Source organism: Pelobates fuscus, chromosome 11 (assembly GCF_036172605.1).
Source record: "Pelobates fuscus isolate aPelFus1 chromosome 11, aPelFus1.pri, whole genome shotgun sequence".
Taxonomy (NCBI): domain Eukaryota; kingdom Metazoa; phylum Chordata; class Amphibia; order Anura; family Pelobatidae; genus Pelobates; species Pelobates fuscus.
This window is the reverse complement of record NC_086327.1, coordinates 61,462,117-61,475,845: the sequence shown is the minus strand read 5'-3', so window position 1 is coordinate 61,475,845 and position 13,729 is coordinate 61,462,117. Positions and strand designations below refer to the sequence as shown.

At 46.1% G+C, this 13,729-nt stretch overlaps 1 protein-coding gene across 1 annotated transcript in view; it reads left to right on the top strand.

Moving 5' to 3' along the window:
- The window catches only part of IL11 (interleukin 11), a 63,250-nt gene that overhangs the window by 13,044 nt on the left and 36,477 nt on the right, over positions 1–13,729 (top strand). Inside the window, exon 3 of the mRNA XM_063435565.1 lies at positions 761–847. Coding sequence (XP_063291635.1) covers positions 761–847 — 87 coding nt within the window. The remainder of the gene's footprint in view (positions 1–760; positions 848–13,729) is intronic.

Below are 13,729 nucleotides of genomic sequence, written 5' to 3'. Positions count from 1 at the left end.
AAAACTTTTTTTTTAACTTAATTTTTTTACTTTTTAAAGCTTATTTTAAAACTTTTTTTTAACGTTAACCCCTAGTTAGCCTAACACTAAATCCCCCAATTCCCCACTAACTTCCACCCTCCCCAGCTAGCTAAATTTATCATTTTAAAATATTTAAATTAATTAATAAAATAAATGTAACCCCTGAGGGTTAAAAAAAAAAAATCAGATCATAGTAAAATGCAAACCCTGCCAATTTATCACTGTAGTCAGTGATCAATTGGCAGGGAAGGGGTTACTTTTTTTATTAAAATGGGTAAAGGGGGGTGGGATTTTATTAAAACTTTTTTTTTTTTTTTTTAACAGGGAAGCAGATCAGTGCTGATCGAGCTCCCTGCACTTCACAGTAAACTCGGAAGTGCAGGGAGGCGGAGGTGAGTATACTAAGCACATGTGCTCGCTCTGACATGCTGTCAGAGCGGGCACATGTGCTGGGACAGCCTGATCCGGTGCTCCCGGTCTGCCTCTAATACAGAGGCAGACCGGAGCACCATTAACCCCGCGATCTACGTGATTGCGGCGATCTGGGGTTAATTTTACCGCGTGACGGACGAGGTCCGTCACTCATCGTTAAGGGTTTCCCCTGAGTGACGGACCTCGTCCGTCACTCGTCGTTAAGGGGTTAAAGAAAGTAATTTGTCCAATAGGTTTTTTTTTAAACTAGAAAATACAAAGAAGATATAAAATTGAATTTTTTTGTTTTGTAATGTTTCTCTTACAGAAAGCAAAATATCCATCAGAAGGAGAGCATAAACTGGATACTCTGCCCACACTGTCTATAAATGCTGGAGAATTGTCTTCTATTCAGGTACCATTATTTCTTATTTCAAAAGCACTGGCAGCAGTTTCTTTCATGATGAGACATGTATAATTCTGCTGCCAAATAGCTAACTCATAGTTTACCTATGTCTTCATTTATGAGATGCATGTAAAGTCCTGTATTAGAAGGGAGATGGAGACAGGACATATATAGTAAACGGACACTATAGTCACTAAAACAACTTTAGCTTAATGAAACCGTCTTGGTGTATAGATCATAACCCTTCAGCCTCACTGGTCAATTATCTGCCATTTAGGAGTTAAATCACTTTGTGTATGCACCCTAGTCACACCTCCCTGCATGTGACTTGCACAGCCTTCCTAAAAACTTCCTGTAAAGTAAGATCTAATTTTTATCCTTCCTTTACTGCAAGTTCTGTTTGATTTAGCTTTTCCTATCCACAGCTATTTTAATAGCTTGCTAGACCATGCAAGAACCTCCTGTGTGTAATTAAAGTTCAATTTAAAGATCAGGAGATAAAATCATTTAAGGTAAGTTACATCTGATAAAAAGTGAAACCATGTTTTTTTTCATGCAGGAACAAAGTGATTTAACCCCTAAATGGCAGTAACTGAGCAGTGAAATATAAGATGTATGATCTATACACTAAAACTGTTTCATTAAGCTAAAGTTGTTTAGCTGACTATAGTGTTCCTTTCATTTTCACAGATATGAAACCGGAAATCAGATATGAAAATCAGAAAAAGTGTGTTGGGCCAGTGTGGGTGCATGCCAGAGGGCAAATGTATGTTTCTGGTGACTTGTATGACTGTCAGATGATCCCTGCAAGCAGGCAAAGAAGGTCCACATGTCCTTAGGTAGGTTACCAGCTTGGGTCCACCGGCCTTCTTAGGGCTTGATAATAAGGCCAAGCAAATTCATGGTTCCAGGGATGCTATCTAAACCCTGGGCCCTACACGGACACCTAGAGTCACTTTTGGTTGAGCCTGCTCTGCATGCAGGCACAGCAGAATTTAAGGTTGCAGAGCAAGGTGGCCAACCCAGGCAGAGACGGCTCTAGACTTTATGAGGCCTTAGGCGAAACTCAAACATGAGGCCCCACTAACAAAAAAAAGTGTCACATATACACATTGATGCACAGTTTATCTGTGTATGTGCCTGAGAGTGTGTCTGACGGAGTATCCTTGTGTGTGAATGTATGTCTCTGTGAGCATGTTTGCATTTTTGTCTGAGACCCTATGTGTATGGGGTAGCTGCTTGAAGTGTGTTGTGTGTATAGGAGGGTGATGGTGAGAAGGGGTGATGGTGACAGGGAGGTGATGGTGTGGGGGGTGATTGTAATGTGAGAGGGGTGATGGTAATGTGAGAGTGGGGGGTGATGTGAGAAGGAGGGGGGGTGATGTGAGAAGGAGGGGGTGATGTGAGAAGGAGGGGGGGTGATGTGAGAAGGAGGGGGTGATGTGAGAAGGAGGGGGGGTGATGTGAGAAGGAGGGGGGTGATGTGAGAAGGAGGTGGGGTGATGTGAGAAGGAGGTGGGGTGATGTCAGAAGGAGGGGGGTGATGTGAGAAGGAGGGGGGGTGATGTGATGTGAGAGGGAGGGGGTGATGTAAGAGGGAGGGGGGTGATGTGAGAGGGAGGGGGGTGATGTGAGAGGGAGGGGGGGTGATGTGAGAGGAGGGGGGGTGATGTGAGAGGGAGGGGGGGTGATGTGAGAGGGAGGGGGTGATGTGAGAGGGAGGGGGGTGTGATGTGAGAGGGAGGGGGGTGATGTGCGAGGGAGGGGGGTGATGTGAGAGGGAGGGGGGGTGATGTGAGAGGGAGGGGGGGTGATGTGAGAGGGAGGGGGGGTGATGTGAGAGAGAGGGGGGTGATGTGAGAGGGAGGGGGGTGATGTGAGAGGGAGGGGGGTGATGTGAGAGGGAGGGGGGTGATGTGAGAGGGAGGGGGGTGTGATGTAAGAGGGAGGGGGTGATGTGAGAGGGAGGGGGTGATGTGAGAGGGAGGGGGGTGATGTGAGAGGGAGGGGGGGTGATGTGAGAGGAGGGGGGGTGATGTGAGAGGGAGGGGGGTGATGTGAGAGGGATGGGGGGGTGATGTGAGAGGCAGGGGGGTGTGATGTGAGAGGGGGGGGTGATGTGAGAGGGAGGGGGGGTGATGTGAGAGGGAGGGGGGGTGATGTGAGAGGGAGGGGGGGGTGATGTGAGAGGGAGGGGGGTGATGTGAGAGGGAGGGGGGTGATGTGAGAGGGAGGGGGGGTGATGTGAGAGGGAGGGGGGTGATGTGAGAGGGAGGGGGTGATGTGAGAGGGAGGGGGTGATGTGAGAGGGAGAGGGTGATGTGAGAGGGAGGTGGTGATGTGAGAGGGAGGGGGGTGATGTGAGAGGGAGGGGGTGATGTGAGAGGGAGGGGGTGATGTGAGAGGGAGGGGGGTGATGTGAGAGGGAGGGGGGTGATGTGAGAGGGAGAGGGGTGATGTGAGAGGGAGGGGGTGATGTGAGAGGGAGGGGGGTGATGTGAGGGTTGATGGTGAGGGGGGTTGATGCTGAGGGTGGTGAGGGGTGATGCTGAGGGTGGTGAGGGTTGTGGGGGTGATGCTGAGGGTGGTGGGGGATGGTGAGGGTGGTGGGGGTGGTGGTGCTGAGGGTGGTGGGGGTGGTGGGGGCTGATGCTGAGGGTGGTGTGGGGGGCAGTGAGGCTGAGGGTGGTGTGGGGGGTAGTGAGGCTGAGGGTGGTGTGGGGGGTAGTGAGGCTGAGGGTGGTGTGGGGGGTAGTGAGGCTGAGGGTGGTGCGGGGGTAGGGAGGCTGAGGGTGGTGTGGGGGGTAGTGAGGCAGAGGGAGGTGTGTGGGGTAGTGAGGCAGAGGGTGGTGTGGGGGTAGTGAGGCTGAGGGTGGTGTGGGGGGTAGTGAGGCTGAGGGTGGTGTGGGGGTGGTGATGCTGAGGGTGGTGTTGGGGGTGGTAATGCTGAGGGTGGTGTGGGGGGTGGTGATGCTGAGGGTGGTGTGGGGTGTAGTGAGGCTGAGGGTGGTGTGGGGTTTAGTGAGGCTGATGGTGGTTGGGGGGGTAGTGAGGCTGAGGGTGGTTGGGGGTGGTGATGCTGAGGGTGGTGTGGGGGGTAGTGAGGCTGAGGGTGGTTGGGGGTGGTGATGCTGAGGGTGGTTGGGGTGGTGATGCTGAGGGTGGTGTGGGGGTAGTGAGGGTGGTGGGAGGGTGAGGCTGAGGGGTAGTGAGGCTGAGGCTGGTAGGGTTAGTAAGGCTGAGGGTGGTGGGGTAGTGAGGCTGAGGGTGGTGGGGTTAGTAAAGGCTGAGGGTGGTGGGGTAAGTAGAGGCTGAGGGTGGTGGGGTTGGTGAGGCTGAGGGTGGTGGGGGTTGGTGAGGCTGAGGGTGGTGGGGGTTGGTGAGGCTGAGGGTGGGGGGTAGTGAGGCTGAGGGGTAGTGAGGCTGAGGGTGGTGTGGTTGGTGAGGCTGAGGGTAAGGCTGAGGGGGGTGAGAGCCTACCTTTCCTGGTGGTCACCCTTCCCTGGTGGTCCAGTGTGGGCTCCCTGGTGGTCTGGTGGCCATTGCTGCCTTCCGGTCTGCAGCTCCACAGAGCTGCAGACCATGTAATCTCGCGAGATGTCAGAGGGTTGCCGTGGTAACCCGCGGCAACGCTCTGATTGGCCGGTTCTCGCGAGACACATGGTCTGCAGCTCTGCTGACTGCGGAGCTGCAGACCGGTGTCTGCGGTGGCCGGGCAGCCAGGAGGGGCCTCGCACCCGGCGGCATACCGGGCAACCCGCCGGGCCCCCTCCTGGTGTCAGGTCCTCGGTCACTGACCGAGGACCTGACACACTCTGCCAACAGGCGGTTTAGGCGGCCGCGAGGCCCCAGCCAGCGCGAGGCCTTAGGCGGCAGCCTAAACCGCCTAATTAGAGGGCTGCCTCTGAACCCAGGCTACACATGCACAGGCACCCCTGAAACCCTTGTAATTGGGCCTACATTTCCTGCAATTTCTTTTTCTATAGCAGATTAGTAGATATTAATTTTATTACTTTACAATAAAGAAAATACTTTGGCATAAAACATTTTATAGCCATTTTGATTTCTTTTTCACCGGACTATTCATATACTATCTACCTGACGAGAAGCCTAAAGAATCCTTAGGTGGGGATGATACCACCCAAGCGCCTACATTGAGCAGTACAAGCCTGCTCTATATACTGTGAGTAGTATATTTATTCTCTTTTTATACCTTTTAATTACTATACAGAGAGCACTATATACTTTATTTTATCTCCCTGGGTCGAATAATACCAACTTGGACGTTGAATCTGAGCCAGATACTCGCCAATCAATATTACTCCGCATATCCTTGAGTGGGGATTATTCCACTTCACGTGCGTTATATCAGAGCTAGGTTCTAGCTCTGAAAAGTGTGAGTAAGACTACTTTTATTTTATTTACCATTTTATTCATCTATATACTGTGCCATTGGAGTTCCTCTTGTTTTTTTCTTCACATATTACTTCACTGGATTTCAAGGACACCTTTGTGAAGACACACCCCATTTTACGCCTCAGGATCCCTGTTCTTATACACGGCATCTACCATTATGGACTTATGATAAGTGCTCTGAACTATTGCCAATTACCCATTTATATTTCATTTAATATTTAATATTAAATTGTATTATTTTATATTATTTATTATATACACTCTTATATGTTTTACTGTATATTTTAGGCGCAACCTTTTTTTGTTCTATTTTGCATCATTTCTTATCATTAGGGGATTATAGGGGACTCCCCTTTAAGGATTGCAGCCTTACTATTATTTTCTTGTGTGGCAATCTAGCGCTGATTTTTTCTCTTTCCAATTTCTTTTTCTAACTTAACATTATAGGTAGATTTCTCTGATGCAAAAGGTTATAACAGATTTCCAGTTTAGTAACATATGCACTTTAGTAATATATGAGTTTGGCGCTCAATTCCTATGGAATTCCTTCTCCCATCAGACTATCCCCTAGTCTTCAATCCTATAACAAGTCCTTAAAGGGACACTATAGACATCAGAACAACTACAGCTTATTGCATTTGTTCTGGTGAGTAGAATCATACCCTTCAGGTTTTTTGCTGTAAACACTGTCTTTTCAGAGAAAATGCAGTGTTTACATTACAGCCAAGGGATAACTTAACTGACCACTCCTCAGATGGCTGCTGGAGCTGCTTCCTATCTCAGTCTTGCCTAGTGGGCATCCCAACATATCAGTATCTCCACCCTCTGTATACAGACACTGAACTTTCCTCATAGAGATTCATTGATTCAATTCATCTCTATGAGGAGATGCTGGTTGGCCAGGGCTGTTTTTGACTTGTGCTGGCTCTGCCCCTGATCTGCCTCCTTCACAGTCTCAGCCAATCCTATGGGGAAGCATTGCTCAGAACAACGCTTCTGATTATGTAATCAGACAGCTTGCTATTTAGAGGCAGACAGGGGCAGACTCAGCAGCTTCAGGCTTGAATACAAGTAAGATTTTACTATATTTAGGGAGGCAAGAGAGGGCCAGGGGGGCTAGATGGTGGTTTTAACACTATAGGGTCAGAAATATATGTTTGTGTTCCTGACCCTATAGAGCTCCTATAGTAGCTTATGGCCTCCTAGAGTAACTGTCACTTCTCAAACCAATCTATTACTCTCTTAACTTAATTAGTGGCCTGACACTCCAATTTCGCCTTTAATTTTTGCCACTACCCCAGCTAGGGACATATTAGCCGCGAGGCAAACAAGGCATTTGCCTTGGGCGGCATTTTCCAAAAAAAGCCGCCCCCAAATGCCCAGGGCAAATGTCTTGTTAGCCTTGCAGATAACTAAAAATCCGGGCGGGCTGCTGGGCGGGCGGTGCTGGCGAGGGAGCACTGATCCCTGAGCTCTCTGCTCAGCTCCCTCGCGCGGCGCAGAGTGATGCAGCGCACAAGGGAGCTGAGCAGAGAGCTCAGGGGAAAGTGCTCCCTCGCCAGCGCCGCCCGCCCAGCAGCCACTGGACCCCAGGGAAAGGGAGAACCCCCCAGCATTCCCAAAGGTAAGTATGGGGTTGAATTAAAAAAAAAAAAAGTGAGTGTGTTTCTCTGAAACTGCTATGTTTACATCTGAAGGGTTAAAACCTGGGGCACCTGGCACCCAGACCACTTCATTGAGCTGAAGTGGTCTGGGTGACTATAGTGGTCCTTTAAGCTGTGTCACTGGAGATAATAATGCACCACCATAGCCATGTTATATCACTGATATATTTCAAATTCCAAGGGACACTTGATTTCGTTTTGGATGTGTTGCATTAAGTGTTACGTTAAGGGGACTTGATGTAATCAACAGCTGCAAAGTTTTGGAAACAACTTCCAAACATAAGTCTTCCTGCATGTTGTTTGACCTCAGGAACTCATTGCTTAAAAATACCTCCTACAATTTTTAAGCCCTGTTCAACTGAATATGCAGAGGAGTTGTTGTCATGAGACTATTTTCCCCAGCTCATAATCATCACTGACAGAGATTAACCACATGTAAATACAACATTGAAATGAACAGCACGATAGTCAAAACAATATATGCCCAAAAGATGTAAAATAAAACACGTAAACTAGGCTCAACATGCAAGAATAAAACAAACTAAGACAGTGTACTATGCTGACACCATGTGCCATATCTGTATAATCAAGAAATCGTATTTCCTTTGAAAACCAAAACAAGTTATTTGGAGTATTGTTACATAAAATTAGTTCATGTCTGACTTTAGAAAGATTATTATATGAATGACATATACATGCAAGGCTTCAAATGTAAGTAGTAACACACCTGGCAGGCCTTATGCTGACACACACTGTGTTATTGTAGTGAATGACAATATTGTAAATATTCAACTGCTGTGTTTTCTATATAAAATGTCGACAGCAAAGGGTTATTATAAGTAGTGTAACACTTTTGATCTCTTTATTTAGTAAAGGAAATGCCTATTAAATGTTATTTTTTAAACAGTTTCAAAAATAGTTGTAAATTACTTTGATGTATTTATTAAAGGAACACTCCAGGCACAATAGCCACAACAGCTCACTGTAGTCAGGAATGCCCTGACACTCTCCCAACACACCCTATTGAACCATTGGGGTTCAAAAGGCACGGCAATCCACCTCGATGTTGGAGAGTGGGATGTTCCTAAGAAGGACCTTCCATTAGCTCTCCTGACCTAAGCCCTGCAGTGCAGAGCTTTGCGTATTGGCTGAGAACATCAGCTGATCACTGTCAGTCAATGAGCTACGTTTTGCACTACCGAATTTAGCTCTTGAGTGCTAACAGAAGTTTGTAATTAGGAACTTCTGATTCTCTGTTGGAAGTACTGGAGGCAGAGAGCAGTATTCTGCGGAACCCCATGTAAGAAGCCTAACCTTTCTAAAACAGTATGACTACTTACAAGCTGTAGTGGTTATGGTGCTTGAAGGGTTCCTTTAAAAAAGCATAGCAAAACATACATAACTGCGCAAGTCTACAAATCTCCCATTTTCCCATTTGCTATATGCTAAGAGATAATCCTATTAACTACATGCACAACAGAGCTCATGTGCATAGATAGAGGGTAACTGTGTATGGGTATAAACCTTCACCGTTGATAAACCACCCCACCTCTTATTTCCCAAATGAACCACAAACATACTTTCTTTGGATTAAAATAGGCCACAGCTTTATTCAAATATAACTATATAATTCATTAAACTTCAACTTTATAACATAAAACACTATATACATAATTACTCAATAAATAGATACGTCACATAGTACCACCTTGCCAACCAAACATAACTTAGGGCAGCTGCTCCTCCCCCCTCGTTCCAACCAGCTCAAGGACTTTTCTTGGGCCTTCCATTTCGTAATGCTAACCACTAGCCGCTTATTGGCTCAGTGGACACATCCCTTATCCATAACTGTACCTGAGGTTAGGGGAGGGACAGCCTTACCCATCCACTTTCCACGGACCGCTGGTCCAACCTCCGGTTGACAAGGGCCATATACCGCCACATGCCCGCTGGGCGTCCACAAAGCCGCTGGGCATCCACAAGCCTGCTGGGCGTCAACAATGCCCGCTGGCCAACCAAGCTGTGACAGACAAAACACACAGACAGAAAAACATTAAATAAATAAGAAAGGTAGGGCAGGATAAAGTTACCAACTGATTATTAAGAAGGCTGCAATCCTGTAAGATGGCAACATATTTATACTAGCCCACCCATCTACCCCTTACTACTCCACCCACATCCCAAGACCAATTTTCCACATTCCTCTGTATACACTTCCGTCACACTCACATGCTCCTGTTCTGCCTAGGCCTTGCCTGGCTCCTCAGGGTCATGAATGTTAGTAAGCACCCTGCTAAACCCTGAGCTTTCCTGAGTAAAGTGCATGTCATGAAGTTAATGTTTTGGTTGTTATTTAATCCAGTACATAATCTAGTACAAATTATTCAAAATAAAGTCACTATACATTATGTAAGGAAAATGAGATGGTAGGGGCAATGGGAAATATTAAACATAATGGATAAATGCTCCATAAAATGTAATATTTTCTTTCGATAATTAAGTCTTTCATATAGCACTTATTACATTAACTTTAATAGATCTAATACAGAAAATAAAAAAGTGATTGAAAACAAATTGCTTGCCCTTGCACACACTCCAGTCTTGCTTTTCTATTTCACTCTGCTATTTAACATTCATAACTGGATAATTAAGCTATGAATTTATTAAAACAGTTCATCGTAAATGTTTCTATATAGCTTCTCTTTTACTTACGCTATTACTAGCATATTTTATTCCCATTTTTGTCTCAGAAATGTTAAAATGAGGGCCCTGTGTTTTAAGAATTTCCATGTGGTTGACTCAGTCTCTCCTTGGGCCTCAAAACAAAGTAACCCTTTATCTGCCAGCAGTTTTCTCATTTACACCAAATGAATGTAGCACTGTTTTGGTTTAATTTCCATAAGCACACTGGAAGCATGGGAGTAAATCCCAATTTACTTAAGCAATTTCTAATGCAATAAAAGTGTTCCACACTCCAGTCTCTTGGGAATTGGCCACTCATCAAAGAGTATTTAAAAGCTGATATTTACATATTATATGAAACTAATGTTTAACAGTCCCTGAACATGTTAGTTGAAAATATTCCATGTGCAATGTTTTTACGAAAATGAATTTGATCAATGTGGTGATAGCAGGATCCACAAAATATGCAACATTTAAAAAATATTGTCTCTAGCCCAGCATTGCATAAAGATTTAACCCCTTAAGGACACATGGCATGTCTGACATGTCATGATTCCCTTTTATTCCAGAAGTTTGGTCCTTAAGGGGTTAAACTGAAAAAAATTACACTAAGTAAAAGAGCCAATTTTACAGAACAGTGCAGTGTAGTGTTTATGGTGCCAGGAGTGCCCTGGCCTGCTCCCAATGCAAGAAGTCAAATTGTTTGGTAACTAACAGGGGTCTGCTGGGCACCAGCCACCTCCATCAGTCCATCTCATAGCGATCAGCTAATGCTTTCAGCCAATGAACTGGCACTGTACTGCATGGCTCAGCAGGCATGGTTTAGCCCAGCAGAGTTAATAGAATCACAACACATGAACTACTATGTTTACATGGTAGTTCATGTTTACAGAAAAACAATATGAGAAGATCTTGAATATATTAGCACTTGTTTTAAAATAATAATTCATCCACTTAATAATTTTACAAGCTAGCTAACTCTTTCACTGCCAAGTTCATATGTAAATGGTTTTACTTTCAGTTACTTTGCAAAATGAAAATTAGTCTATAAAGCCTATTTATACTCTGAATGATTACCAGCCTGTAACAATCTTTTCTGCTAGGAGGCACGACCATGACCATGACAGGTACCCTTTAATGTCTGCAACTGCGCAGAAAATGTTAGCTATCCTCTCCTGCCAAACAGTGAATGAAGTCTCAGTGGGTTATACCAGCAGTTCCCAAACTGTGTGCCGCCCACCATGACATGCACACAGGATTGCCACGGAATGTTTCCCCAGTGCCAGGGGCGGGCTGGGCCGGGGGGCAGGGAGGCAATTGCCCCCCAGGCCACCCTAAATAATTTGAAAAACGGCCACTGCAGGGCCGATCCTGGGTGGTGTGCACCACGCACAGGCACCAGGAGGCAGGGCCGCCACCAGAAATTTTGGGGCCCCTAACTCAGCTCAGGGTCTGGGCCCCCTGGGGCCCGCCTCCAATCCCGCCCACAGGGTCCGCCTCCAAATCCCGCCCACAGGAATACACACAGACACAAAAACACACACTGATACAAAAGGACACAGACACACACACACACAAAAATACATACTAACAGACACACATACTGAAACAGAAATACACGCATATAGGCATACGTACTGACACACACATACTGAGACATACACACATATACAGACACACAGGCATACATAGTGACAGATAGACACATACTAACATACATACATACAGACACACATGCATGAGGACTTACACACACATACACCGACATCACATACAGACACACAGACATACATTAATTCATACTGGCATACATACATATAGACATACTGACATACTGACATACACACACAGACAGTCACAGACATTCTGACATACACACAGACATTCTGACATACATACAGACATACTAACATACACACAGACATACGTACAGACATTCTGACATACACACAGACATACTGACATACGTACAGACATACTGACATACAGACATTCTTACATACATACTGACATACGTACAAACATACTGACATACGTACAGACATACTGACATACACACAGACATTCTGACATACACACAGACATTCTGACATACACACAGACTTACTGACATACATACAGACATTCTGGCATACACACAGACATTCTGACATACGTACAGACATTCTGACATACGTACAGACATTCTAACATACATACAGACATTCTAACATACATACAGACATTCTAACATACACACAGACATTCTAACATACACACAGACATTCTAACATACATACAGACATTCTGACATACACACAGACATACTAACATACACACAGACATACTAACATACACACAGACATACTAACATACACACAGACATACTGACATACGTACAGACATTCTAACATACACACAGACATTCTAACATACATACAGACATTCTAACATACATAAGACATTCTAACAGACATCCTAACATACACACAGACATTCTAACATACATACAGACATTCTAACATACACACTGACATACGTACAGACATTCTAACATACACACAGACATTCTAACATACATACAGACATTCTAACATACACACAGACATTCTAACATACATACAGACATTCTAACATACATACAGACATTCTAACATACATACAGACATTCTAACATACACACAGACATTCTAACATACACACAGACATTCTAACATACACACAGACATTCTAACATACATACAGACATTCTAACATACACACAGACATTCTAACATATATACAGACATTCTAACATACATACAGACATTCTAACATACACACAGACATTCTAACATACACACAGACATTCTAACATACACACAGACATTCTAACATACACACAGACATTCTGACATACACACAGACATACATACACAAATACAGCTAATTTTTATTACCTTTTTTTGCAGGTGGAAGGCTGTGGCTGATGGGAGTCGGCGTGGCTCCTGCGGGCTGCAGGCCTGTCCTTCTTGCCTCCTGCGCGGTGCTGAGGGGAGGGGAGGGAGCTGGGAGGAAGTGACGGCCACTTCTTCCCAGCAGTACTTTGCGGTTGGGATTTTTTTTTAAGGGGCCCGGTCGCGCTATTGCACGGCCGCAGCGCTGACCGGGCCCCTGAAGATACAGGGCCCATGGGGTGGCCCTAAGTGAGTGGGCCACCCGATGGGCCCCATCAGCATGCGCTACACGTGGGGCCCGGGCGGCCGGGCCCCCCAGGGCCGCTGGGCCCGTGACAACCGTTATGGTTGTCACCCCCTGATGGCGGCCCTGCCAGGAGGTGGGGGGCGCCGCGCGGAGCAGGCTGATGGCCTGTCACGGGGTCCAGGGAGCCCAGAAGGTGGCCAGCCTCCATAGCAAGGCAAAGTAGGCACCTGCTTGTCCCAGATGGCAGGTGCATACTATGCAGCAATACATCGGCCGGGCGAGGAAGCAGGTGGCCAAAACAACTCGCAAGTTGGGGACACCAGCATATTCAATTTAAATGATTCCCTGGTGGTCCCCTGGTGCATACCAGCAGTAGGTGCAGTCAGATTATATAATTTCCTTTGTGGTTCCAGTGCTCAGTTAGTGAGTCAGAGCACAGGCTCAGAGATTCTCAGCCTGCGCTCTGACAACATTGAAAGTCAGAGCCATGAAGGAGTGGGTATGGCAAAGAGCTACTGATTAGCATAACATCAATATCCGTTATAAAACCAGGAAAAGGTGGGCATGGATGGTGAGCGGATTTGGTGGTGCAATGGGCCACTTGACTGGATTTGCCCCCCAGGCCTGAGGCTGCCAGCCCTCCCCTGCCCAGTGCTATGATTATAGCACCGGGGAAACATTACTACTCAACAGGGATCCGGTCGAGTGCCGTGGTCTTTTAAGACCGCAACAGGGCCCCTGTAATGTCAGACGACTGAAAGGAAGTGAAAGCCTGTCACTTCCTCCCAGCATCCTGCAAGCAGCTGCAGCGTGAGGGGAGAGGAGCATGAAGAACTCCAGACCCCTCACTCCCACAGCAGCAAGACTACAAGCCACCCTCCTGGCACATAAGGTAAACTAACAGGAGGGTGGCTGGAGATATACAAAAAAAATCACTTTCATGTGAGTGTGTGTATGTGTGTGAGTT